General features: G+C 40.8%; 1 protein-coding gene across 2 annotated transcripts in view; it reads right to left on the bottom strand.

The window, feature by feature from the left end:
- Window positions 1–11,597: 11,597 nt before the first annotated feature.
- Window positions 11,598–25,389, bottom strand: part of Tmod2 (tropomodulin 2) — a 49,021-nt gene continuing 35,229 nt past the window's right edge. For both annotated transcript variants that reach the window (XM_008829763.2, XM_008829764.2), the window contains exons 8-10: window positions 16,991–17,134; window positions 14,686–14,830; window positions 11,598–12,583 (exon numbers count right to left, since the gene is read on the bottom strand). In XM_008829763.2, coding sequence (XP_008827985.1) covers window positions 12,549–12,583; window positions 14,686–14,830; window positions 16,991–17,134 — 324 coding nt within the window. In that variant the 3' untranslated portion in view covers window positions 11,598–12,548. The remainder of the gene's footprint in view (window positions 12,584–14,685; window positions 14,831–16,990; window positions 17,135–25,389) is intronic.

The raw sequence follows: 25,389 nt of genomic DNA, 5'->3' as shown, positions 1-25,389 counted from the left end.
GATGGTTGTTAGCCACCATGTGGATGCTGGGAATTGAACCTGGGTCCTCTGGAAGAGCAGCCAGTACTCTTAACCACTGAGCAACCTCTCCAGCAAAACCTTCCTGCCTTTTTGAGGCAAGGTTTCACTATGTAGGTCAAGCTATCCTCAGCTTCCCATGTGTTGGGATTGCAGGCATTCATCACCACACTAGGCTAGCATGTCCTCTTGACCTTCCTCTCAGGATTTCCTATCTATGCTATGATTCACATCATGTATGTGAATCCCATGCTAGCTCTTAGAGATCACCTTTTACTTCAGTATGCCTACACACCATTCAGCTGGATAGTACAGTTTTCTAAACGTTTGCTCAGGATTGATACACCCAGGTCTAAAATATGTAGAAACCCTTCCTCACTTCTGTATTTGTTGAGCCATGCACCTGTGTGCTCCTCCACCATCTACTGCCTAGCCCAAACTCACTACATTACATATTCATTTACTCCCTGTTGGTGCCCTCAGCCATAAGCAACATTTGCTAGAAGCTATGGGTATCTGGTCTATCATGTGCCTTTTTAAAAACTAGCATACAAAATAATGGGTTTTGTAGCGAACACGTGTACCTTGACTAGTAGGACTGGACGGTAGGTTAGTGGCCAAGGAAGGAAGGCAGGGCATGGGCTACCATTCCTTCAAACTAGAAAAAGGCAGAACTATCAAAGAGTCCACAAAAGAGAGAACACTCCTTAACAGAGCTCAACATAAAAGAGATCTGACCAGTCAAGCAGTTGCTTCAGAGTTGACTGCAAATTCGTAAGAGAGTACCCAGAGAGCAGCAAGCACAGGCATGTCCAAGCACAGCAGAGTGAGTACAAGTCCAGTCAGATGAGAGGGTGGTAAAGGGGCAACTTCTGCGTCAGCTCCATCTTGTTGGTATTCAATTCTTGGAGCTATGGGGGAGGGCCTCTCTGCCAGAGGAATGAGCATCACAAATAAAATGAATAGGATTTAAGAAATAAACAGCCGGGTGTATTGGCACAATCTACAATTTAGCACTTGGGAGGTTAAAGGCAGGAGAATTAGGAGTTCAAGGCTAGACTTGGCCACATAGTGAGTTTGGGGCCAGCTGAGCTACCTGGGACCTTGTCTAAACAAAACAAAACAGAACAGAAAAGAACAAACAAATATAAGAGTGAAAGAAAAGGAAAAAAGATTCCTTTGGTCCTGCTTCATTTTTCTCATATTTTAGTTATTTTATGTGTATGATATATGAATGTTTTGCCTATGTGTAAGTGCACACGTGTGTGCCTGGTGCCCTCAGGAGCCAGAAAAGAGCACTGGATCTGCCAGAACTGGAGTTACAGTTGTTAGCTGCCATGTGGGTGCTGGGAACCAAACCCTGGTCCTCAGTAAGAGCAGCCACTGCTGAGTCATCTCTTCCGGTTCCTTTTTTTTTTAGAAAAAAAAAAAAAAAAGACAAAGCCTCACTCTGTAGTCCTGGCTGAAGTGGAACTGGCTATGAAGACCAGACCAGCCCTGAACTTGCAACTATTCTTCTGCCTCTGCCTCTCCAGTGCACAGGTGTATGCTACCACACTGGGTTCTATTTAAACATTTTGGAGAGATGGCTCAGTGGTTAAGAGACTGGCTGCTCTTCTAGGGGACCCAGGTTCACTTCCCAGCACCCACATGGCAGCTAACAACCATCTGTAACTCTAGTTCCAGAGGCTCCGATGCCCTCTTCTGACCTTTGTGGGCATTGCACAACAGGGGTGCACTTACATACATGCAGACAATACACTCATACACATAAAAAGTAAAATAAAAATAAATATTTAAAAAATTTGTTTGGCTGGTTTTAGTCTTTTGAAACAGGATCACACTGTAGCCTCAGTGGGCCTGGAACTTACTATGTAGACCAGGGTGGTCTTGATCCCACAGAGATCTGCCTGCCTCTGTCTCCCAAGTGCTGGAATTAAAGGTTTGTGCCACCATGCCTAGCCCTATTTAAAAATTTGACCTTGTCAGCAGGGAGAACTGTCAGCATTAAGATTCATGGATATTTACTTAGAAGTTAGGATTGTAATATACAAATCAATCAATCTACCATCTATCACTCTATCATCTATCTATCATCTATTTTTCTTTCTTCCTTTCTTTCCTTTTTTTGCTTGTTTTTTTTGACAGGGTCTCACTATGTAGCCCCAGCTGGCCCAGAACTCGCTATGTACACCATGCCAGGCTGGCCTCGATCTCACAATGATTCATCACTTCTGTCTCCTGAGTGCTGGGATTAAAGCTGTGTGTGCTACGACACTTAGTACAGGTGCTCTTTCTATAGGCCAGGCACTATTCCATGTGTTTTCCACATTAATCCTTTATAGCAGTTCTACTGTGATGTGGTACTATCACTGTTTCTGTTTTATAGCTGTAGACCATGGCTAGATAATTCACAAATAACTACAAATTCAAAGTAACTACTGGAGGTGAGATTTAAATCAGACAAGTGTGACCCCAGTGTGCATACTTGTAATCTCTATTAACCAGAATGCTACACATTGAAATGGACAGGGTTGCCATAACTCAGACTAGCCTCAAACTATGTAGCTGAGGATGACCTTGAACTCAATTCTCCTGCCTCTACCTTCTGAGTGCAGGGCTAAAATCCTTACATGCTGGGTTTTATGTGGTGCTGGGGATGGAACCCAAGGCTTCCTGTACTCTACCAAATGAACTACATCCCCAGCCCCTGAAAAGGAGAATTCTTTTAACAAAATAATAGAGCAATTTCATTATGAAGGTGTAAAACGGCAAATACAGAAACTAGCCCTAGGTCCTCTCCGCGTATGAAGGTGTAAAACGGCAAATACAGAAACTAGCCCTAGGTCCTCTCCGCGTCTTAGACTGCATCATCAGCCTAAATTAGGAAATTCAGAGATCAAGTTGAGACAGAACTCAGCCGGAAAGCAGGAAGTTTGGTTTTTCCTGTTTTTCCAGATCAAATCTTTATTAAGTAACTTTGTTATTTTTAGTGCTAGCAAATTCCCAGAAGAGGTTGTGTGCCTGTGTATAGACATACAATTGTCTGTATTCTTGTTCCCAACTCTTCTTAATGAAATTTAATTGTTTAAACAAATGTAAACCTTCTTGTTTGCTTATGAAGTTTTCCATTTCTCCTCTGCCTATGGTGGTATCTTTTTTGAATTAAGGCCCTAATGTTCTTTTTTTGCAAATGTCCTCATCTAATAGAAGAACTCAGTGTCAAACATTTGTTTTGAAGAGATATTCTGTATAAAAATTAGCCAGATAAACCAGTCTTTAACTTTTAAAGTTACGTTTATTAATTTCATTTTAATTTTACATTTTCATTTAGAAATACCATTCCAGGTATAAATGAATATGTGACATTTTTGAAAGCAGAAACATCTTGGTTAATTAAAGCAGTTTATATTTACTTCAATACTGGGTCTGGGTGGCTAATTACAAAGGGCTCAAAACTGTACCTGTTTGGACTAACAGGGTTCTTACTATTAGGGTGTAAATAATTTATACTTCAGACATTTTTCTATATTATAGGTTTACTTTCCACACAACGTTCAACTTCACATTTAAAAGGCAAATTAGCCATTAAGTTACTAATGAATTAACCAATAATCTAGCTTTGATTGAAAAGCTGTCAAGTGAAAAATGAAACCATATGGTCTTTTCAACAATTCATTACTTAGCCAAACAAATGTTGCCAATAAGCTTAAAGTTTACAAGAGTATTATTTCAAGAGTGTTGTCTCTTCAACACAATATAGGTCAATACACATAAGGTCACATGACAGGCATCTGAACCATCAGGCATTGTGAGGGGCGTGCAAGTATTTTACATTTTTAAGTGCAATGAAAAAATGCTGCTTATTTGCTTTCTGAAAAAACATGAAACAGAATTAAGATAAGCCTTCATTAAAATATAAATGATTTGCAGTGTCTATAGAGCTTTTTCCTTAAAAAAAATAGCAGAAATAGGAATTAGACCATAATAATACTTATGTAAATTTTTGAGAAGGGGCTTCTATATCCCAGGCTGCTCTTGACCTTGCTATGTAGCTGAGGATGACCTTGACTTTCTGATGCTCCTACCTCTACCACTCAAATGCTCAGATTACAGTTGTGCATGCCCGTGTCCAGCTTACAATAATTTCTTTCCTGTGTTTTTCAAGACAGTGTCTCACTACGTAGCCCTGATGGGTCTGGAACTCGCTATGCAGATCAGGCTGACCTCGATCTCACAGAGAACCACCTGCCTCTGCCCTGGAGTGCTGGGATTAAAGGCATGTACCACCACACCCAGCCCAATTTATTTCTTAAAGATTGTCATGGGCAACATTTGGTACTAAAATAAAATTACTCAAAAAGTGCATTTTCTATCTGTCTCACTTCACCATTTGGCCAATTCTATCTCCCCACATTTAGATTATATCTATAGAACTTTTAAATCCTGGGCTAGCTTCTTTTAATGCACAGTGCACTTCTGATTGGCTTCTGTTATCGAGTCAATATGTGCTCAAAAACACAAATATACAAATTTTAAATAAAAACTAACATAAAACATACTGTATCTACCATGCTCAGCTTCTTTCTTCGAATTTCCCACTGATTCTGAGAAGAAAAATATTATAAATATTTAAGATACACTGTTTTTTCTTCTCAACTATTTTTAAATTTTTTATTTTGTAGTGCTGAGGATTGAACCCATACTTGCCCTGCAAGCATGCTACCACTGAGCTGCGTCCCCAGTCTTGATACAGCCTTTCTGAAAATGCTGCTTCTCTAGAACTATTCTGAAGTTATTGAAATCTGCTGACAGGGAACAAGCAACTGTCTGCAGAATGTTCACATTTCTCCCACGAACAGAAGCTTCTGGATGTAGTGGAGATATTACCCACCCATGTTCAGAATCATAGGGTTGTAACTTTTGAGATCTAAAAGGGACCTCAGAGAACACCCCATTTCACAGATGAAATGAAGATAAATGGAAAGTCTTGCCCAAAGTTACATATAGCCGGCATCCAAATCAGTGTGGTTTTCAAAAAAAAAAAGCAAAACTGCATGGTTGTAAATGGAGCATATTTCTCATGGGACTATGGGACAACCAGATACAAACAACATTTATTAAGTACCTACTATGTACAAGGCACCTTACTAGATGGTACTAAAGACTGACGAGACACCATCCCTGTGAGGCCATGCTTCAATGCTTTTCTTAGCAGAAATAACCCACCAGGGCTGAGTTGCTGGTGTTAGATAACTGCTGTCCTGGAGAACTTTCTCCTCTTTGCTATCAGAACTGGCATCTGGTACACAGCTGCTAGGCATGAAAATTCTTGGAGCCCTAAGGACAGGCTCCCTAAGGTCTCCAGCAATACCTTAAGTCTTAGCCTCTATCACGTCTAGTGATGACAGGAAGCAGTAATTACCTCTTAGCCCTCTTAGCTATGTCCTTAGTCACTGTTTGAGATCCCCCGTAGGTAGGTTCAGCCTTAGGTCCTCTACAAGGATTGTGCTATTTCCGAAGGGGCCTTTTTTTTTTTTTCTTTTTTTTTGAGCCAGGATTTCATGTAGTTCAGGCTGGTCTCAAATTCACTATATAGCCAAGGATGACTGTGAGCTTCTGATCCTCCTGCGCACCCCACCTTGAGTGCTAGGATTACAGGCTTGTGCCATCAGGTTTATGCAGTGGTGGGGATCACTCTCAGAGCTTTGTGCATGCTAGGCAAGCACTCTATCAACTGAGTTACATCCCCTGTCCCTTCCAAGGAACTTTCAAAGTGACCCAGCAAGATGTCCTAGCATTTACCTCACTGAAATCTTAACACCCACTACCACATCAACTGCCCTTCTTACCTCTATGTTCAAAGTAAAATAATTCTAGTCCTCCACGTCACACCCATGATTCAATTCTCTCTAGACTCCAAAAGATGTAGAAGATGAACTGTTGATCAGAATAAAATAACTTGGAGGCAGTGGGAAACATTCGTGAATTGATAAAAATGATCTTCTACATTTGTACAGTGCTTTCCAGTTTTATATAGTGTTTTCATCCAATTATCTAATTATATTTTCTCACTACAACTCTGTGAGGTAGTTATTGAAGATTTATTCTCACTTAATAGCTGGGGAGCTTTAGGCTTGAGAGATCAAGTGGCTTGCCCAAAGTCACCCACCTAAGAAAGTGTAGAGTCAAGTGTCCAGGTCACTTGACTCCATTTCCGGTGCTCATTCCCCATATAGTCTATAATTGGCAGGCAATTAAGTGAATTGCCCATGATCATATACCTGCTAAGTGTTTTGTGACGGGATTAGGATTCAGCCTCCAAATCTGTTGGTATGGTGCCCGCTCACCATACCAACCAGCTGAGCCAGTGCTCAGAATGACTGCCACGAGACAGCTGAGAAAGCTTGGTGAGCTGGTTTCTCTTCTCGACCTATGTCTTTAAGCCTTCTCCTTTGCCCTCTCCAAGTCAATAACGTGTCCTGAACTGGCATGTTTGATACATGTACTGTTTCTAGAACAATACCCAGGATACAGACTTAAAATTTGCAATCCCGTCCCCCTTCTATCATTGCTGCTTAGGCAGATGGGAAAAGAGGTAAGATGAGAGAGTGGAACTCAGTTCTGTCATTAAACTAATTTAAATATTAAATTCCCAGACCCTTCACTTTATAAGTCTCTTAAATCACAAAGTTAAAATACAGTCAGATCTAGAATTGGGGAAATAAGGAAAGTAAGTCTACCTTTGAGATTCTGGGCACTTTTCTCTGGCTAATTAGTTCCAGAAGGCTGATCTGTGCTTTTTATTCACTGGGCTTAGCCTGATGCTTGTAAAATTTTTACACTTTTCCTTTATTTGTGTCTCAGTCTTTTAACCAAGGATGGGATGAATAGCAGGGGGCTGGAACTCAGAAGTAATTGAACACAGTATCTGCTTTGCAAAAAGGGACTCAGTCTATTCTCCCAGCCCTAAAACACATAAAATTCTATCAGTCCAAAATTCCTATGCTTCCTCTGACTCTTTCACAGTATCTAGAAGAGAGCTGAGTCTTATACATGAAAAAGGAAACACTCACAAACGCTTGCTTTTGTAAATGCCTAAGGACTGTCTCAGTGTGCTTCCCATGGGGCTTAAGCTCCCACCATTAGAAATGTCTCGTGACAATTATTCAAAGGGCAGTGGCTTCCCTAATGCTGGTGCCCACCAGGGGCCATGTTTCCATGTGGAAGAGCAGCAGCTGTTCTGCTGGTCTAGTGTGCCAGTCTTCCCTTAGGAAACCTGGCTCGAGGGGTCTAGGCACTGTGATGATTTCTGAGTTTTTACATGGAGATGGGCTTCTACTGGAAGATGAGCCATGTGCTATAAGATGGGTGGGCTGCACCTGCCCCTCTATGCATGTGATTCTCTAAGCTGGGCCCACAACAATCCTGAGAGGGGCAAGGGATGCACAGTCCCTTAAATCCATGGTCAGATGTAGCCAAATACCTTGGTATAGTATTTGGTGATCTTTATGTACAAAATGTCTATGTACACAGTGATAGGAGGAGGATGAAATACTACACACGTTAGACAGATGGGAAGATCTTATAATAGAATAATTAAATGATTTCTATCTTTTAATACTTATTTCCTAAGGGTCATGCTCCACACAGCTGTGAAATGTGGTGGTAGGTGACAGAAACTGCAAACTCCAGGGAGTAATTTCTCATTGAACCTGGGCCTGCAGGAACTCTATAAAGGGAAGGAAAGTGGAACTGGGGAGAAAGCCTCTCCCTTCAATCAGTTGTCCAGATGTAGCCAAATACCTAGTCAGATATCTGACAACTCACACACACAGAGGCAGTTACACATACAAGTACACATACACATACATACATACACACACATATATGTATTTACATATTTCCCTCCAAAGATGAAAGCAAAGGATCTTATCATGCTGATGAGAACAAAGGAGCTTCCACTGTACACATCAGGCAGATGGAAAGATGTACTGCTGGCTAATCATGATTTCTAGACTTTAGGAATTTATCACCTAAGAGTCTTCATCTGCAAGTGCTGCAACAGACATCAATGACGGGGACCCTCAAGTCCAGGTGAGTGATTTTACACAGTGTAGGCCTGCACAACTGTAAAGACGAGGGGAGGCAGGCCTAGAGCAACAACATTAGCTCCCTCCAAACAGTTGTCCAGGCATTACCAGTATCTAAACATATTACCTAGCAAAACATATACATATAAAAATGATTTACATGCATTATGTCTCATCACTATGAATTAACTGTCCATTTGCACATTTTGGGAAGATGGGAGGTGAAGTCTCAGACTAGTTAAATGACTTGATAGAGTTCCCCAAAATATATGCTTATCTTTTAACAGTTACTTTCAATATGTAAATACTTACAGAAATGTCATCTTGTAAACCACTCAAAAAATATGAGCTATATAGAGCTGGAGAGATGGCTCAGAAGTTAAGAACATTGGCTGTTTTTTTTTTGAGACAGGGTCTCCCTGTAGCCTCAGCTGGCCTGGAACTCACTATGTAGACCAGGCTGGCCTCAAACTCAGAGAGATCCACCTGCTTCTGCCTCCCAAATGCTGGGACTAATGGTGTGCGCCACACCCTGCTGCTGAGAACATTGGCTATTCTTGCAGGGGATAGAGGCTGGGTTCCCAGCACCCACACAGGGGCTAACTAACCTTTAACTCCAGTTCAAGGTATCTGATGCCCTCTTCTGGCCTCTGCAGGTATTGTATGACACCATTGCATGTACTTACATACATGCAAGCAAACACTCATACATATAATATGGGTAATAATAAAATGAGTAATTAGTAATAAATAATTAATTTAATCTAATAAACTGTAAGCTAAAAGTAGCACAATATTTTTGGTAATGTCCTATTACTTTGCTCTAGTACTATTAAGAACTCCTTGTAAAAAGGAATAACCACGTTTCAAATTTTGATTTTTGTTGTTGTTGCTGCTTTTTGCCAGGGTTTGTCAATAACTTTTTAACCCACTGTCCACACTGTGGAGCTGCGAGAACATTCTGTAAGGTCAAGATTGTTAGGGATGAAAGCAAGAGAGTAAATGAGAAATGGGAGGTTTAGAAAGAGGATTGTTAGGAACTCTGCATGTAAAGACAATTCCAAGAGATATAGGAAAGGTAATTAGAGATGCTCCTTTCTGCAACAAGATAACCAAAGGGCATGAGTAAAATAAATTGTACCTTTCACCTACTACCAGCTGATGACTGTTTATTTGCCAACAGGAAAGAAGGGTACCAGTTTGTAACACGTTGCTAATTTCCAAGATATCCTCCCACCATAACCAATCTCAAGCATCTCATGAGAAGTTAATGAAGAGGAGGTTAGGAAGACCTGCACCTTAGTACACCTTAGGTACTATTTCCACCATATAAACAACATTTTAAAATAATATCAAGAGCACAGTTTTATCTTTACCACAGTTGAGATAATTCTAAGTGCATGTCACTTAATTTTTTTTAAATTGGAGGAGGTTAGGGGAGGAGGTCTTGTAGCTCAGGCTGGCCTTGAACTTCCTAGGTAGCCAAGGCTGATCCTACTGCCTCCCCCTGCCAAGTGCTGGGATCACAGGCATGTGCTACTGCATCTCCTTCACTAAATTTTTAGTAGTGGCTACGTTGAGCAATCAGTAAATCTATACAAAGTGGCTCCAACGCACCACACCCAAATGGGTAAGAGAGAAAGAAAAATCATAATGAAAACCTTCAAATAGGATTCACTACTAAATTCTGAAGATTGATAGTGAGACATAGTACTAAACTAAAGGATTTGGGGAGACTCCAAACATGCCAGAGTATCTCGTTTATTATGCCCTAAAAATGTAAACATCCTCAAGAAGAGATGTTTCAAAGGACTTTAGATTCCAATACTCTGAGCACAAGTAAGTGTCCAGTTTCATCCCCAAAGTGTCCAGGGTTTTGTTTGTTTTTGCTTTTTTTGGTATTTTTTGAGACAGGGTCTCTCTGTAGCTCCAGCTGACCTAGAATTCACTATGTAGACCAGGCTGGCCTTGAACTCATAGAGATCCACCTGCTTCTGCCTCCTGAGTGCTGGGATTAAAGGCATGAGCCACTATGCCTGGCTCAAGTGTCCAGTTTTTTAAGAGTTCTTCTAAACAGATTCCATGTGCTTTTCCAGCTAAGTAGTATAATATATTATTGCCTATAAACTTGTCTTCTTGCTACCAAGTAACTCAGGAACCCTCAGTGACTAAAAATATACAGGATTGGGCCCAGTATCTGCCAAGGACAGCAACCTCTTTTGCTCTAAGTGTCAATAGCATGTGAGATAATACCTTTATAAGACTTAGAATCAGAGAGAAAAGCAGAAAAATAAGAGACAACTTGTAAGGAAAGGAGAGGAAAAGGGAGAAAGAGAAAGATATTTTGATGGTTAATCTTCAATTGTCACTTGACTGAACTTGGAATCACCTAGGAGACACACTTTTGATTGTGTCTGTGTCTGTTTCTAAACAGGTTTAACCGAGGAGGGAGCATCCATCCTGAATGCGGGCAGCATAAACAGGGGAAAAGGAAAAAGTGAGTTGAGCTCCTGCAGTCATCTCTCTCTGCTTCCTGGCTGTGAGTGACAGCCACCTCACACTCCTGCAGCCAGCTATACCTTCCCCACCATGATGGACTGTACCCTCAAATTGTGAACCAAAATAAACCCTTCCTTCCTTAAATCCCTCTGTCAGGTATTTTGTCAGACCAATGAGAAGTGTAACTAACACAGGTGTCTTCAGCCATGTCAGAGTGCAACAATCACAGTGTCTGGCATCCTCAGCTATCCATGACAGGGTAAGCAGCTGTCCTGAGCCAAAGGCTCACATCACCTGTCCCCATAATTCTGCATTGCACTATCATACCATTATACTAAGAGATTAACACAATCATCTCAACTGCGTTTTCACAGGCTTTGTCTTTGAGGTGATAGACATCTGCAAAATGACAATTCATTTTCCCCAAACATCTGCAAATGTCTGGATTGACCCTGTCATGTGACAAAAAATTGTACTTGATTTTAGTCAAAAGGCAGAGAAGCAATGGCATGTGACAAAAATCTACATAATGAACCATAGCGCTCACATTTATCCTGTGATCTAGTAATGCTAAAGATTTAAAATAATATTTGCTTTTAGAATTTGTCAAATTCAGTCAATCTTGTCTACAGACAACCTTGATTACAGTGCTTTTTTGGGGGGGGTTGAGACAGGGTCTCCCTGTAGTCACAGCTGGCCTCTGCCTCTGCCTCCTGAGTGCTGGGATTAAAGGCATGCAACAACATACCTGCATACAGTGCCATTTTTTAAAGGTTTTTTGTTTTTAATAATGAGAGAGAGAGAGAGAGAGAGAGAGAGAGAGAGAGAGAGAATGTGTGTGCACATGTGAGTGCAGTGCCTAAGGAAACCAGAAAAGGGTGTTGGATCCCATGGAGCTGAAGTTACAGGAGGTTGTGAGCTGCCCAACATGGGTGCTGGGGACCAATTCTTGTCCTTAAGCAGTAAGCACTCTTAATCACAGAGCCATCTCTACAGCCCCTAAGGTGCCATTATTACTGTTTTATTTAGGAATGTACTGTTTTAAAATTTTTCTTTCAGTAAAATTAAAAAATTTCCCATCATGCTTGGAAAGTTTTTCAACAGCTTTGTAAATAGAGAGTCATTTGAAATATTTAATTTGAGCTGAAGATGTGGCTTAGAGGTAGAGTGCCTGCCTCAAATATACAAGGCCCTGGGTGCAATCCCTGTCACCACACACATACACAAACACACACAAACACACACACATACACGTTCATGTTGAATAGTAAAGACAGGTGTGTGAATTCATCTTCCTACTTGTAAATGTGGTTTACCCATATATTCATAATATATGTTAATATATTATGTGTTAATATGTGTTAATAAACTATTTGCTTATGTTATGTTAAAGTGCTTTTTGAAGAGAATACCACTATCAATTAATTAGGTATATACATGTAGAGATTTTTCTGGAACTAACGGAGAATTTGTGAAAGATTTGTGAAAGATTGGCAATACTAACTTCTCATGTAGTCGGCAGCACACGTTTCATGTACTCACCTAACTCAAAGCAATGCATGTAAACAGAGATAGGCTTCTAGCCTAATCAGCAACAAACACACACTATATGCTAAATCCCCTTCCATGATTAAAAAATGTTCATGTAAGAAAGCAAACAGCCCAATATGAAAGTGGTTAAAATCATTTTCGGCAGTTGTTACTAAGATCTGTGTCAGTCTGCTTGTGCAAGTTGCCAGGTGTGTCTAGGAACAAGTAAAAACAACTGTACACATTTCAGAATCCCATATAAATAAGTAGTGCTAAAAAGAATAACAAATTATGAGTTATATGGTTAACAGAAATGAATAACCTCAGATAAAATGGTCCCATGGAGAAGAGGAGGCGTTTGTGTCTTAAAATGGCTGCTTGGTAAAACTTCACCTCATCTGGTAATGTTTACCTCCGGTCTCCTTCAACTCTCTTCTTGCGAACTAGGTGAGAAAGAGAAAAGACAAATTGAAGAAAGGAATACTCTTTAAAAATCTAGAAAAACATTAACCCCACAAAATAGCTATGCCACATACTTGAGGGTAAAAATCATCTTAAATATTCAATTAATCATGGCAATAAATGGAAATTGCAAAATAATTTACTCTCTCAAGGAATTTGTATTTAAATAAAGCTATATGGGAATTTATATTCAAATAGAGCTATATCTGGCAATTTGAATGCTAGGACTTCTTTGCCTATGGAGCAGTCTGTCCAGAAGACAGCCATAGAACAACGAACCTCTAAATATTTTCATGGGGATTTACACACAGGGTATCTCCTCAGCTTCTGTGTAGTTCAATCACTGACTTCCCAGGTGAATACAATCCATTAATTCTGTTCATTGACTGGAAAACAAGGCTTCTGTAAACAGAAGCTCAAAGTTTCTAAATCTCATCTAAGCAAAACAACTCCTAGGTCTTGGACTGGGTGGAATACACCTTTAATTGCAGTACTCATGAGGCTGAGGCAGGAGGATCAAGAACAGTCTGGGCTGTACAGCAAGATTCTATCTCAAAAAAAAAAAAAAGGAACAAAATTTAGAAATGCTTGTCTTTAAAAAAGGAGTAATTTGGACACCAAGCAAACCCAGAGATTAAGGATCCTTTCACTTGATGCTTGGGATCAAAGACGCCATCAGAACTGCCTTCTCTTCCTTTCTCCCACAGGACCTTACTATGTAACCCAGGCTAGCCTTCAACCATGATCATCCTGCCTCAGCTTCCTGAGTGCTGGAATTGTAGGCATGTACTACCACACCACACCTGGCCTGATCCCCAGTTTCTGTAACCCCTTTCTTCTCTTTTCACCTTCCCTCCTGTAAGCTGTTTTGGTTGCTAGCAAGCAGGCTACTGGAAGTTTCCTGGCTTTAGCCAAATGGTGCCCAGACTGAGGTCCTCCCTAACTCTCTACTTTCAGACGCCCAAGCTGTAGGAAACTGACAATGCTGTTGCCCCTAGTTGCTGTTTCTGGCCTCAGGCTCTCCTCTTGTACTCCAGAGCCTTGCTTTGCCTGTTTTTTGTTTGTTTCTGTGTTGTTCAGACATGGACCTAATGTGCTTTTCCTAGGTTTCTTCTGAGTGCCACCTCTACCCTTTTGGAAAACCGCTTGTTGGACTGTTGCTCGTACTCTGTGCACCCCAGAGCTAAGCATGGCCTAATGTCCTGCCAAGCTCTCCTCTTTTTTCTTCCTCCTCCTCCCGTTCTCTCACCCTCCCTCCATCTCTTCCTCCCCTCCTCCCTTCCTCCCCCCCTCTCTTTCCTTTCCTTTTTCCTCTTCTGTTTCTTGACATAGGTTTGTGCTGGCCTCGAGCTAGTTATGTAGCTAAGGATGACCTTGAATTTCTGATCTCCTGCCTCCACCTCCCCAGTGCTGGGATTACAGATGTGTGCCACCTTGTCTGGTCATCTGCCTCTTGTTGCCAAACACTGTGAAATAACTTTGGCTGGGTCTGCATCTTGAATAAGTATGTTTGGGCAGGGAGCTTGACAGTAACCTTTACTTGACCATTCCCATTCTGGCCTTAGCTTCTTTCTTGGCCACTCTCTGTACCTCCTTTGTGACCAGTGCTATACTTGGAGGAACATCTTGCCCAGCTTCCCTGTCTAAGGTCTGGTACATTGTTTCTGAAACTCAAACCGGGGACTCAAGTTTGCTCCTGGATGCCTAAAATGGACTGTCTGGTCCTAAATACCCTTCTGCTGTGTTGCTTAAGTACTCAAGTACCAAAAAAAGCACACTCAGAAGTCAAACATAAGTATTTGAGAACAACTGGAGAGATTGCAATCCACATGGAATAAGAAGTCAAAAAGGAAAGTTAAAGTCAAAATGAAATCAAGCAAGAATTAAGCAAGAACAAAAGTTCTTCTTGAAAGAACTTCAACATTATGAGGACCAGAGGAGTCCCATGACCACCTAATAAAAAGTCTCTGATGAAAGCTAATGATGCCAAACCCAGTGGAAGGGCATCTGAGATGTGGACTCTGAAGTGGAAAGATGTTGCTCAGTGTGCTCGTTCTTCCAGCACAGGTCATGTCCGTATTACCCAGGTCATTATTCTTTGTGATGGCAGCTGCCACTCTTGTCCGTGGCCCTTGCTTAGTAAACTGGTATCCAAACTTGAGGATCCTCGAGTTCTCCTCCAGCATCTGGGCGATCTCCATCTCTACAGCTGTTCCCAACTGCTGCCTCTGTTTGTAGGTGTACACACACACACACACACACACACACACCGATTAATTACCAGGGAGGAAAAAGAAAACAGTCAGTTGTTACTTACACAGAAAAGTTACATGGCTACTTGGACATAAAAAATAAGAGGCAAAGAAAAAAAAATCTCAAACTTAAAGGAACAGAGCCACTTGAGATATTTTTTCCCATACAGTCATATGAATCTGGCTCTTTGCCTAGAGCAAAATTTATACCGATTGGGACTGGTGAGATGGCTCAGTGGTTAAGACTGCATACTGCAGAGGACCCAGTACCCACATCAGGCTGCTTACACCTGTAACTCCGGCTCCAGGGAATCTGATGCCTTCTTCTGGCCTCTTCAGGCATTGGTACATACCCATACACAGCCCTATACACATAATTAAAAATCATAAAATAAATCTTTAAAAAAGCAAGAGCCTACTCCCTCCCACCCCCTCCACAAACATTTATACAAATAGCTGAATCTTCTGGCATTCTAAAATGAAAAGAGGGAAGAGGAAGAAGGGAAGGGGAGAGGGAGGAGAAAGAGGAAGAGAAGAAGAAATCAGGATGGAGAGATGTTTCAGTGGGTAAAGTGCTTGCTATGGAAGCATGAGGACCTGAATTTGGATCCTTAGCACCAGTGTTAAAAAGTCAGGCACAAAGACATAAACCTACAACCCAGTATTGGGGGTGCAGAGGCAGGTAAATCTCCAGACATCACTGGCTATCAGTCTAGCCAATGAGTAAGCTCCAGGTTCAGCTTTGAGACTTTGTCTCAAAAAATAGATAGAGCATGACTGAAGACACCTGACGTCAACCTCTGGCCTCCACAGGAATGCACACACATATGTACACACATGCATGTACACACATGCATGAACACATACACAAGCATGACAAAAACCCTGACAGCCAAGAAATCATACATGATGAAATGCTGCGATCTCAGCATTTTGGGAGATTGAGGCACAAAGATCATTTGTTCAATGTTAGCCTGGGCTAACACACGAGAGTGTCTAATGAGAGTGTTTTGTTAATAAAAGTAATAAAACAAAGAGAGAAAGGTGATTCCTGAGGTGAAATTAAAGAAAAAATTATATCTGGTGCTTTCAAGTCATTTAGTACCAAAGTGATTTAAGCAGAGGCATTCTTAAATAGTAGAACATTCTGACAATCATCACTCCAATTACTGAATTTTCTATTCTGGGATCCATATCTGCAAATAATTAAAGATATGGGCTAGAGAGATAGTTCACCTTAAGAGTGTGTACAGCTCTTGCAGAGGATCCAGGCTCGACTCCCAGCACTCACATGGAGGCTAACAACTGTAACTTCAGTTCCTTGGGATCCAACACCCTCTTCTGGCCTCCACAGGCATTGTATGACATGGGGGTGCACTTATTAGATACATGTAGGCAAAACAGTCATACACATAAAATAAAAATAATTTAAAAAGTTTTAGTTTTTAAAAAAGCCAACATGGAGGCTGGAAAGATGGCTCAGCGGTTAAGATCACTGGCTGCTCTTGCACAGGACCTGGGTTCAGTTCCCAGCACCCACATGGCAGCTAACAACTGTCAGAAACTCTAGTTCCAGGGGATGTGACACCCTCTTCTGGCTTCCATGGGCTTTGCATGCATGTGGTGCACATACATGAGGCAAAACACTTAAACACACAGAATAAAAATAAATAAATCTGAGAGAGAGAGAGAGAGAGAGAGAGAGAGAGAGAGAGAGAGAAACATGATTTCTTACACTCTTTATAGGCCAAAAGCTATTAAGTTTTATAAGAAAGCAGGGCTGGAGAGATGGCTCAGTGGTTAAAAGTACTGGCTGTCTTTGCAGAAGACGCAGGTTCAGTTCCCAGCACCCACATGACAGCTAACAGCTGTCTATAATTCCAGTTGTAGGGGATCATCTCCATCTTCTGGCCTCTGAGGGTATTGTATGAAATGGGTGCACTTACATACATGCAGACAGAAAACTCATACACATACAAAATGAATAAATAAACAACGTTGAAAAAAAGATTTGTAGGAAAGCCAGAAGACCCCATCAAATCCACACAGAATGCTGAGTTTCAGGCCATTCCCTTGTGCTTTCCACTCTTAGGGAGTAAGGTCTATGGCAGCTTTCCCTACGCTTCCCCTCTGTACCTGGTTGTCGATCTTGATCTCTGTCAAGGTGTCATTTTCTCTCAGTGCTTCCACTAGGGACAGGATTCCAGTTCCAGTGATAAAATTAGATTCTATGTTTAGACTTTTCAAGGTCTTGTTTACTTTCAGCATATCTGCAAAAGCCTAATTATGCAAAAACAAATAGTCATTAGGGCCTTCTTTGTCTTAATTCCTTTTTTAAAAGATATATTTCATTTTGAATTATGTATGTGTTTTCATGTGGGTAGGTGGACATGAGTGCAGGTGACTGTAGCGATCAGAGGTCTTAGATCCTCTGGAACTGGAGTTACCAACAGTTGTTAGCTGCCAAGTGGGTGCTGGGAGCTAAACCCAAGTCCTCTGAAGAGCAGCTGGTCCTCTTAACCACTGAACCATCTCTCCAGTCCCGTCCCACCCACTGCAGGCTGCCTTTTGACTGTGCCCTTTCCTTGACTTTTGGTTTCACGTAATCCCATTTATCTATTTCTGCTATTGTTGCTTGTGCTTTTGAGGTCATATCCAAAAATTCTTTGCCTGTATTAATATCTTAAAACATTTTCCTGGACTCTTACTACTGGGGATATAGCCTAAGGAAATGAAATCAGTATGTTCTGAGCTGTCTGCATTCCTATATTTAGTACAACACTGCTCACATGGCCTATCTATGGAATCAGTGCATGCTCTAAGCTAATGCTTAAAGTTTCACTCATCTCATGAGCTCAAAAAGCTCACAGATATAGAATATTGGTTACCAGAGCCTAAGAAAGAGAGCTAGTCAGTGCTCTGTAACTGTGGGATAGTGATAGCTAATAATTTATTATTTATTTTATTTTATTTTTTTGTCTTTTTGAGACAGGGTCTCCCTGTAGCCCCAGCTGGCCTGGAACTCACTATGTAGACCAGGCAGGCCTTGAACTCACCGAGATCCACCTGCCTCTGCCTCCCAAGTGCTGAGACTACAGTCGTGTGCCACCATGCCCGGTTATTATGAATTTTAAAATAGCTTGCTAGGCATGGTGGCGCACATATATAATCCCAGCATAGCCACATATCTGTACTGCATCTGGTGTGCAGGTCTCTGCACTGCTTCTGCCTCAGGCCATGGTCCCTCACCAGAGGCTCCTCCCAGGAGATCTGTCATTGGCAGTTCCTTAGCAGCTGCTCTTTTGGAAGGAAGCATCAGGGAGGATAGAGTACTCTCCACCGCTAGCTGTGCCCTCTGTCCCTCCGGGAGTTCTTTAATGAAATGTCCTAAAAGAGACTACTTTCTTGGGTATGCTATTCTCTCCACCAATTTCCTTTCTTTCCTTTTTTTTTGGCCTTGAACCTATAATCCTCCTGCTTCAGCTTCCTGAGTGCTGGGATTACATTGTTAAATTCTTAAATAATACATAATAAATGTACATATTTATATGGTACAGAGACAATTTGATATACATATAATGGGCAAACTGAGTAGTTAGCACATCTATCACCTCAAACATTTGTCATTTCTCTGTGTTGAAAACACTCAAAATCCTTTCCTCTAGCCTTTCCATTTATTTGTTTTAGACAGGGTCTCATATGTCACCATACTCAGGTGGGCTTGTTTTTGGCCTGGAACTTGCTATGTAGACCAGACTGGCCTTAAACTCATAGAAATCTACCTGCCTCTGACTTCTGAGTGTTAGGATTAAAGGCATGCACCACCACACTCAGCCCCTGTAAGTGGGCTGATTAATTAATTAATATGTATGAGTGCTTTGCATACATGTATGTAAATGTACCCATATCATACAATTAATACCCATGAAGGCCAGAAAAGGGCATTGGATCCTCTGGAACTTGAGTTACCAATAGTTGTTATCTGCCATGTGGGTGCTGGGAATTGAACCTAGCCCCTCTGCAAGAGTAGCCAGTTCTCATAATTTCTGAGCCATCTCTCCCCAATACTCTTTTGTTTGTTTGCTTGTTTTATTTTTTGTCTTTTTAAGACAGTGTCTCCCTGTAGCCCCAGCTGGCCTAGAACTCACTATGTAGACCAGACTGGCCTTGAACTCACCAAGATCACCTGCATCTGCCTTCTGAGTTCTGGGATTAAAGGTGTATGCCACTATATCCAGCTTTATTTGTTTTTTTTTTAATTTATTACTTTTATTATATGTGTATGACTATATTGTTTGAATGTATATAAATGCTCCCATGCTGTGTAATGCCCTCGGAGGTTAGAAGAGGGTGTTGGATCCCTAGAATTGGAGTTACAGAAGGTTGTTAGCTGCCATGTGGGTGCTGGGAACTGAACCTGGATCCTCTGCAAGAGCAGCCAGTACTCTTAATCACTGAGTCATCTCTCTAGTCCCGTTTTTTTTGTTTGTTTGTTTTTTTGGAGACAGAATTTCCTTGTAGCCCTAGCTGGCCTGGAACTCACTGTGTAGGCCAGGCTGACCTCAATCTCACAGAGATCCACCTGTTTCTGCCTCCTGAGTGCTGGGATTAAAGCATGCACCACCTTGCCTGGCTCTGTAAGCAATTCTTGATCCATGCTCCTGTAAGTAACCAAAAAAAAAACCTCATTTGTTCATCAAGCTAGACTTGGGTGCAGTTGTTACTTTGGTCTATCATTTGTACCATGCCTGGGGTGAATAGATGCTTGTTTGCATCTTCTCAGGGAGAAGTTACACCACAGTAATAGACACTCAGAATTAAAAATGAGCACGCTAGAAAATCATGTTGGTAAGCTAGAAGATAAAGCTGGGGATATTTCCAAGGATATGCAATAAAAAACAAAAAGAACATATGAAAAAAACAAACATACAGAGGAAAGTTGCAGAGGTCCAACATTCATCTAAGAGGAGTTTGAGAAGGACAAAAAATAAAGAGAGACAAGGGAAAGGAAGAATTATCAAATAATCATTGGGGAAAATTTCCTAGAGCCTAGGAAAGTCATGAGGCTTTAGCCAAAAGAAACAACTAGATCCTCAGCAGAATTTATATTTCACACAAGTGGAATTAGGGCCCCAAAGAGAGGGGTAGGGGAGAGAGAGGGAGCGAGGGAGCGAGAGCGTGCGCGTGCGCGCGAGAGAGAGAGAGAGAGAGAGAGAGAGAGAGAGAGAGAGAGAGAACGCTAAAGCTTCTAGAGGAAAATATCAAGTTACCAATCAGACTACCATTAGTCACTGTAAGGCTCATGAAAAGAGATTTATATAAGAAAGTCATGTATTAGAAATGCTGCTATTTGGTTTTTAATTTTTTGAATCAAACTATATATAAAACATTGACATATATGTATCAATGTGTATATAATATATACTACTTGTGTGAAAATAATCCAAGAGCTTCAATTTGGAGATAGAAGATGAAAGACAGAAAAATAGAGACACGATCTTCTCACTCTCTCTTTTTTTTCTTTTTTTTGAGACAGGGTCTCCCTGTAGCCACAGCTGGCCTGGATTCGCTATGAAGGCCTTAAACTCACATGGATCCACCTGCTTCTGCCTCCTGAGTACTGGGATTAAAGGAGCATGCCACCATTAATTTCATTAATTTATATTAATAAATCTTATCTAAGATGGTGAATAAAAATTTCTGTTTATCTATAAATTTCTTCTATCCTGACTGCACATTAGTGTGACCTGGGAACTTTAAAAAATATGTCAGTACAAAAAAAAGTTTTAGAATATACATATAATTGGGGCTGAAGAGATGGTTCAGTGGTTAAGAGCTCTTGCTGCACAATCATGAGGATTGGAGTTCAGATCCCAGCATCCACACTGGAAAGCTCACAAACGGTAATTCCAGCTCTAAAGGATCCAATGCCCTCCTCTGGCCTCTGCAGACACTGCACACACATGTGCACATATACTCTCCCCCACATAAATAAAACTGTTACATATAAATACACACACACACACTTTTTTTTTCAATACATCTGCTTGGACCCATCCCAGATGAACTTGAGCTGAGTCAGGCTCCAAGACTGTGGCCTGGCCTTCTGTTCTCCAAGTGAGTAGTATACAGTTCAGATTCACAACCACTTTAATCAAAGCCACAAAGCAACTAGAAGAGTGAAAAATGGATTGTTAACAGCAATTTTGTCTAGGGAGTAGATCAAGGAAGTTCTAGCCTATTCTCAGTGTTCTCATGACAGGAAAGGCAGGAAAGAGAAGAAGGAATTCAACAAGAGACTGAACAAGTTTTTCAACCTCTGCATGGCTAACATTTGGGGTTGGAGAATTCTTTGCTACAGGGTGTTGTCCTTTGTACTGGAGGCTGTTTAGCAGTATCTTTGGTCTCTGAGATCAAATAAATGCCAATAGGATTTGTCCCAATCACCACGAACTCAAAGATCTCCAGATGCTGCCAAATGCATCCTGGAGAGCAAAACGGCCTTCAAGTTGAGAACCACTAGGATAAAATAATAGTCCTGTGTGTTAGACCAATGTTTGAACTGAAAAAAAAAAAAAAAACCTCAAGGATTGGGGCTATTATGGTATACTATGTAAATTAAAGTTTTAAATAAAAATTAAATGTACACATTTTAATCAGAACACCAGAGGGACTATATCTGTCTTTCCTTAAGTTGGACATGCCAAACTTTGACATTAATTTTCAGTTTTCGAATAACAAAATGTCAGAACAATTAGTTCCTTACAAAAACTTACAGGACTTCCTGACAAACAGCCAGGATTCTGTCAGTTTTTCTTAAACTTGAGAAAAGACTTCTTCCCAAACTGAACAACAGACTCAGCCAAACAAAATTCTGAGTTATTATAACCAAGTACGTTTTCATTCAGCAAAGCATCTATTCTATGTGCTGGGGATAATACTGTCAGTAAAAGAGAGATGTGATTTATTTTTGTTGTTGTTTTGTTTTTAAAGACAGGGCCTCATTATAGAGAAGTGATTTCTTAAATATTGTAGAAATATTAGAGTAGAAATAAGAAAAGATTTGTAGGGCTGGAGAGATGGCTCAGCAATTAATAGCACTGGCTGCCCTTGAAGAGGATCCAGGTTTGGTTCCCAACATCTACATGGCAGCAAACAACTATCAATAACTCCAGCTCCAGGAGATCTGATGCCCTTTTCTGGCCTCTACAGACACTGCACACACATGGTGCACTTATGTACATGCAAGCAAAATACTTATACACATAAAATAAAGATTTGTTTTCTGTACTTTATGGGATAATACAAAAATATAATTATGCATACTATTCAAATACTAGCCACAAGAAACATAGCTACTGAGTCTCTGAAGACTTACTCATCTGAAATGATGTGCTAAAAGTGTAAAACACACAGGGACTGGAGATCTAGCTCAGCAGTTAAGAGCACTGACTGCTCTTGCAGAGGACATAGGTTCACACGGTGGCTAACAACCATACTTAACTCCATTTCTGGGGGAATTCAATGCCCTCTTTTGACTTCCATGGGCATTGCATGGCATGGGTACACTTATATATATGCAGGCTATACACTCATACACAAAAGATACTAATATTTAAAAATAAATATTTTTATTTTTTTAAACTTTTAAAAAAGTTTTATTTTTTATTTTTATTTTATGTGTATGTGTGTATTGTCTACATATAGGTAAGTACAGAGTTACAGACAGTTGTTAACTGCCATGTGGGTACTGGGATTTGAATCCGGGTCTTCTGCAAGAACAACCAGTGTTCTTAACCACTGAGCCATCTCTCCAGCCCCAATAAAATATTTTTAAAACGTTAGCCAGCCGTGGTGGTGCCAGCCTTTAATCCCAAACACGTGAAAGGCAGAGGCAGATGGAGCTCTGTATGCTAACCTGGTCTATATAGTGAGCTCCAGGTATGAGACTCTATCTCAAACCGCCCCCACGCCCAAAAAGTGTAAAACACCCATTGGATTTCAAAGATGTACTATGAGGCTAGAGAGATAGGTCAGGGTTGTTAAGAGCACTGACTGCTTTTGCAGAGGACCTGGATTTGGTTCCCAGCACCCATATGGTAGATAACAACCATCTATAACTCCAGTTCCAGGAGATCCAACTCCCTCTTCTGGTCTCCATGAGCACTGCACATACATGGTACACTTACATACATGTAGGCAAAACACACACATATAATAAATAAGCAAAAAAAAATTTAAGATGTAATAGAATAAAAGAATGCAACTACCTCATTGAATTATATCTACATATCAACACACATCTTTTTTGGAGACAAGGTCTTGTTATGTAGACCTGGCTGGCCTGAAACTCTCTTCATAGGCCAGCTGGCCTGGAACTGTAGTGATCTTTATGCCTCTGCCTCCTGAGTGCTGAGACTGTAGGCATGGCCTATTGAATCTGTTTTTAAACCTTAAATAGAAAAATCTTCTGCAGATCTTGGCTTAAGCATATTTTTGTTCATAGCCCAGGCTGGCCTTGAACTCCTGATCCTCCTGCCTCCACCTCCTCAGTACTATGTTTGTGGGTATTATGTGTATTATGCCATTGTATCACCATGTTTGGCCTCTGACTCTTGAGTGCTGGGATTAAAGGTATGTACCACCATGCCTGGCCATGGCTAGATTTTAGGGCTATTTTTACAACTGCTTAGGCCAAAAAGATGAGCAATAGGGCTATTTTTTTAAAGATTTATTTTATTTTTAATCATGTATATATATATGTATGAGTGTGTGACTATGTATATGCACATGAATACTGGCATCCACAGAGGCCGGAAACAGGGGCTAGAAGTGTAAGTGGTTGTTAGCTACCTGAAATGGGCACTGGGAATTGAACTCGGGATCTCTGCAAGAGCACTACATATACATGTTCTTAACTACTGAGCCATCTCTTCAACCCAATGGCTATTTTTAAACTCAATAATAACAGCTATAATCATAGTCTGATGATCTCTTAAATCATCATTGGGTAATGATCCAATTTTCAGCCTATACAAAAGTTCTTTCCAGACAAGGGCAAAGCTGGGAGAAGAACCATGTGGGCTCAGCCAAGTGTGGGTGGGAACATAGGAAACCCTGTAACTAGTTGGCCCAAGGCATTTTCCCTTCACACCCTTGTCAAGGACAATTACTCTTCATACTAAAGCCAGTGTTAACTGCCTCTGGGTAAATAAAAATTCATTAGATCCTATCAGCAAACCTCAATTATCTGAGGGAACTCATGTCTGTGGAAGTTACTACAGGTATCAAATAACAGGTAGCTGTCTACCAAAGATCACCCTATCATAATGCTTGTTTATAGTAGGCATTCAATGTGTAGTTACATCAAGAAAACAGCATCAAAGAGATGGTTATATTTGGATTTGGTCTATCTATGATGCTATCAATTTAACCTAAAAGAGGACATAGATTATCTACTAATAGTATTGAAAATGGAGTATAATGATCACCTTCCTTATACTTTCATTATAATATGGGAAATAATAGCACCAAGTCATTTCTCTGTTCAATTTTATTAATTTATACACAGACTATATTATCAAGATTTTTGCCTGAGCATGGTGGTGCTGTGAGGTTGCAGGCCACAACTGTTCATTACTCATTGAACTAGTACTTTTCAAACATCTATTCTGTGCAAGCCTCATGATAGTTATGTATTTCGCTTTTTTTGTTATTGTTGTTTCATTTTGTTTGTTTTTTAAGGCAAGGTCTCTCTGTAGCCCCAGCTGGTCTGGAATTAAGATATACAGACCAGACTGGCCTCAATCTCAGGGATCCACCTGCCTCTGCCTTCTAGGTGCTGGGATTAAAGGTGCCATGTTTTAAATGCTATTTGAGATTCTCCAAGAGACATGCTAGTCTATTTTTAAAATTTATTTTAAAGATTTAATTACGTGTGTGTGTGTGTGTGTGTGTGTGTGTGTGTGTGTCTTATATTGAGGCAGGGTCTCCCTATAGCCCCAGCAGTCCTGGAACTCACTATGTAGACCAGGCTATCCTCGAGCTCAAAGAGATCTGCCTGCCTTTGACTCCCAAGTTCTGGGATTAAAGGCAGAGCAGTAAGTACTTCTAACTGCTGAGCCATCTCTCTGATTGAAGCATGTTACTTTAAATTGAAACAGCACATCAAGACTTTTGTTTTTCTAGTTGACTTGAGATCTGAGTGTAGACTTTCAGTTTGATTCCCAGGCCTCCTATAAATGACATTTTAGCCAATGTATCACAGGACTCTGGTGTTTATGCCTGCCTCTGTCTTCACCCTTACTCCATGGATAATTTAACCTCTTTTAGGTTAGAATCTGCTTATTTGCTATAGTGGGAACTCACACCTGTACATACTTTACAGCGATGACCAGGTAAGGTGGCGTGTGCAAAACTCAGAGGTCAGTGCTGGATCCACTGGTCCCTTAGGAAAGTAGCTTCTAATATGAAGAGTACACAGGAGGAACATGGGATAACTATGGCAGTAATAGTTTTTACTAGGGCTAAGGAGC

This window comes from Nannospalax galili, unplaced genomic scaffold, assembly GCF_000622305.1.
Source record: "Nannospalax galili isolate Female #2095 unplaced genomic scaffold, S.galili_v1.0 scaffold213, whole genome shotgun sequence".
In the NCBI taxonomy this organism is placed as follows: Eukaryota; Metazoa; Chordata; class Mammalia; order Rodentia; family Spalacidae; genus Nannospalax; species Nannospalax galili.
This window is presented reverse-complemented; position numbering and strand designations above follow the sequence as displayed.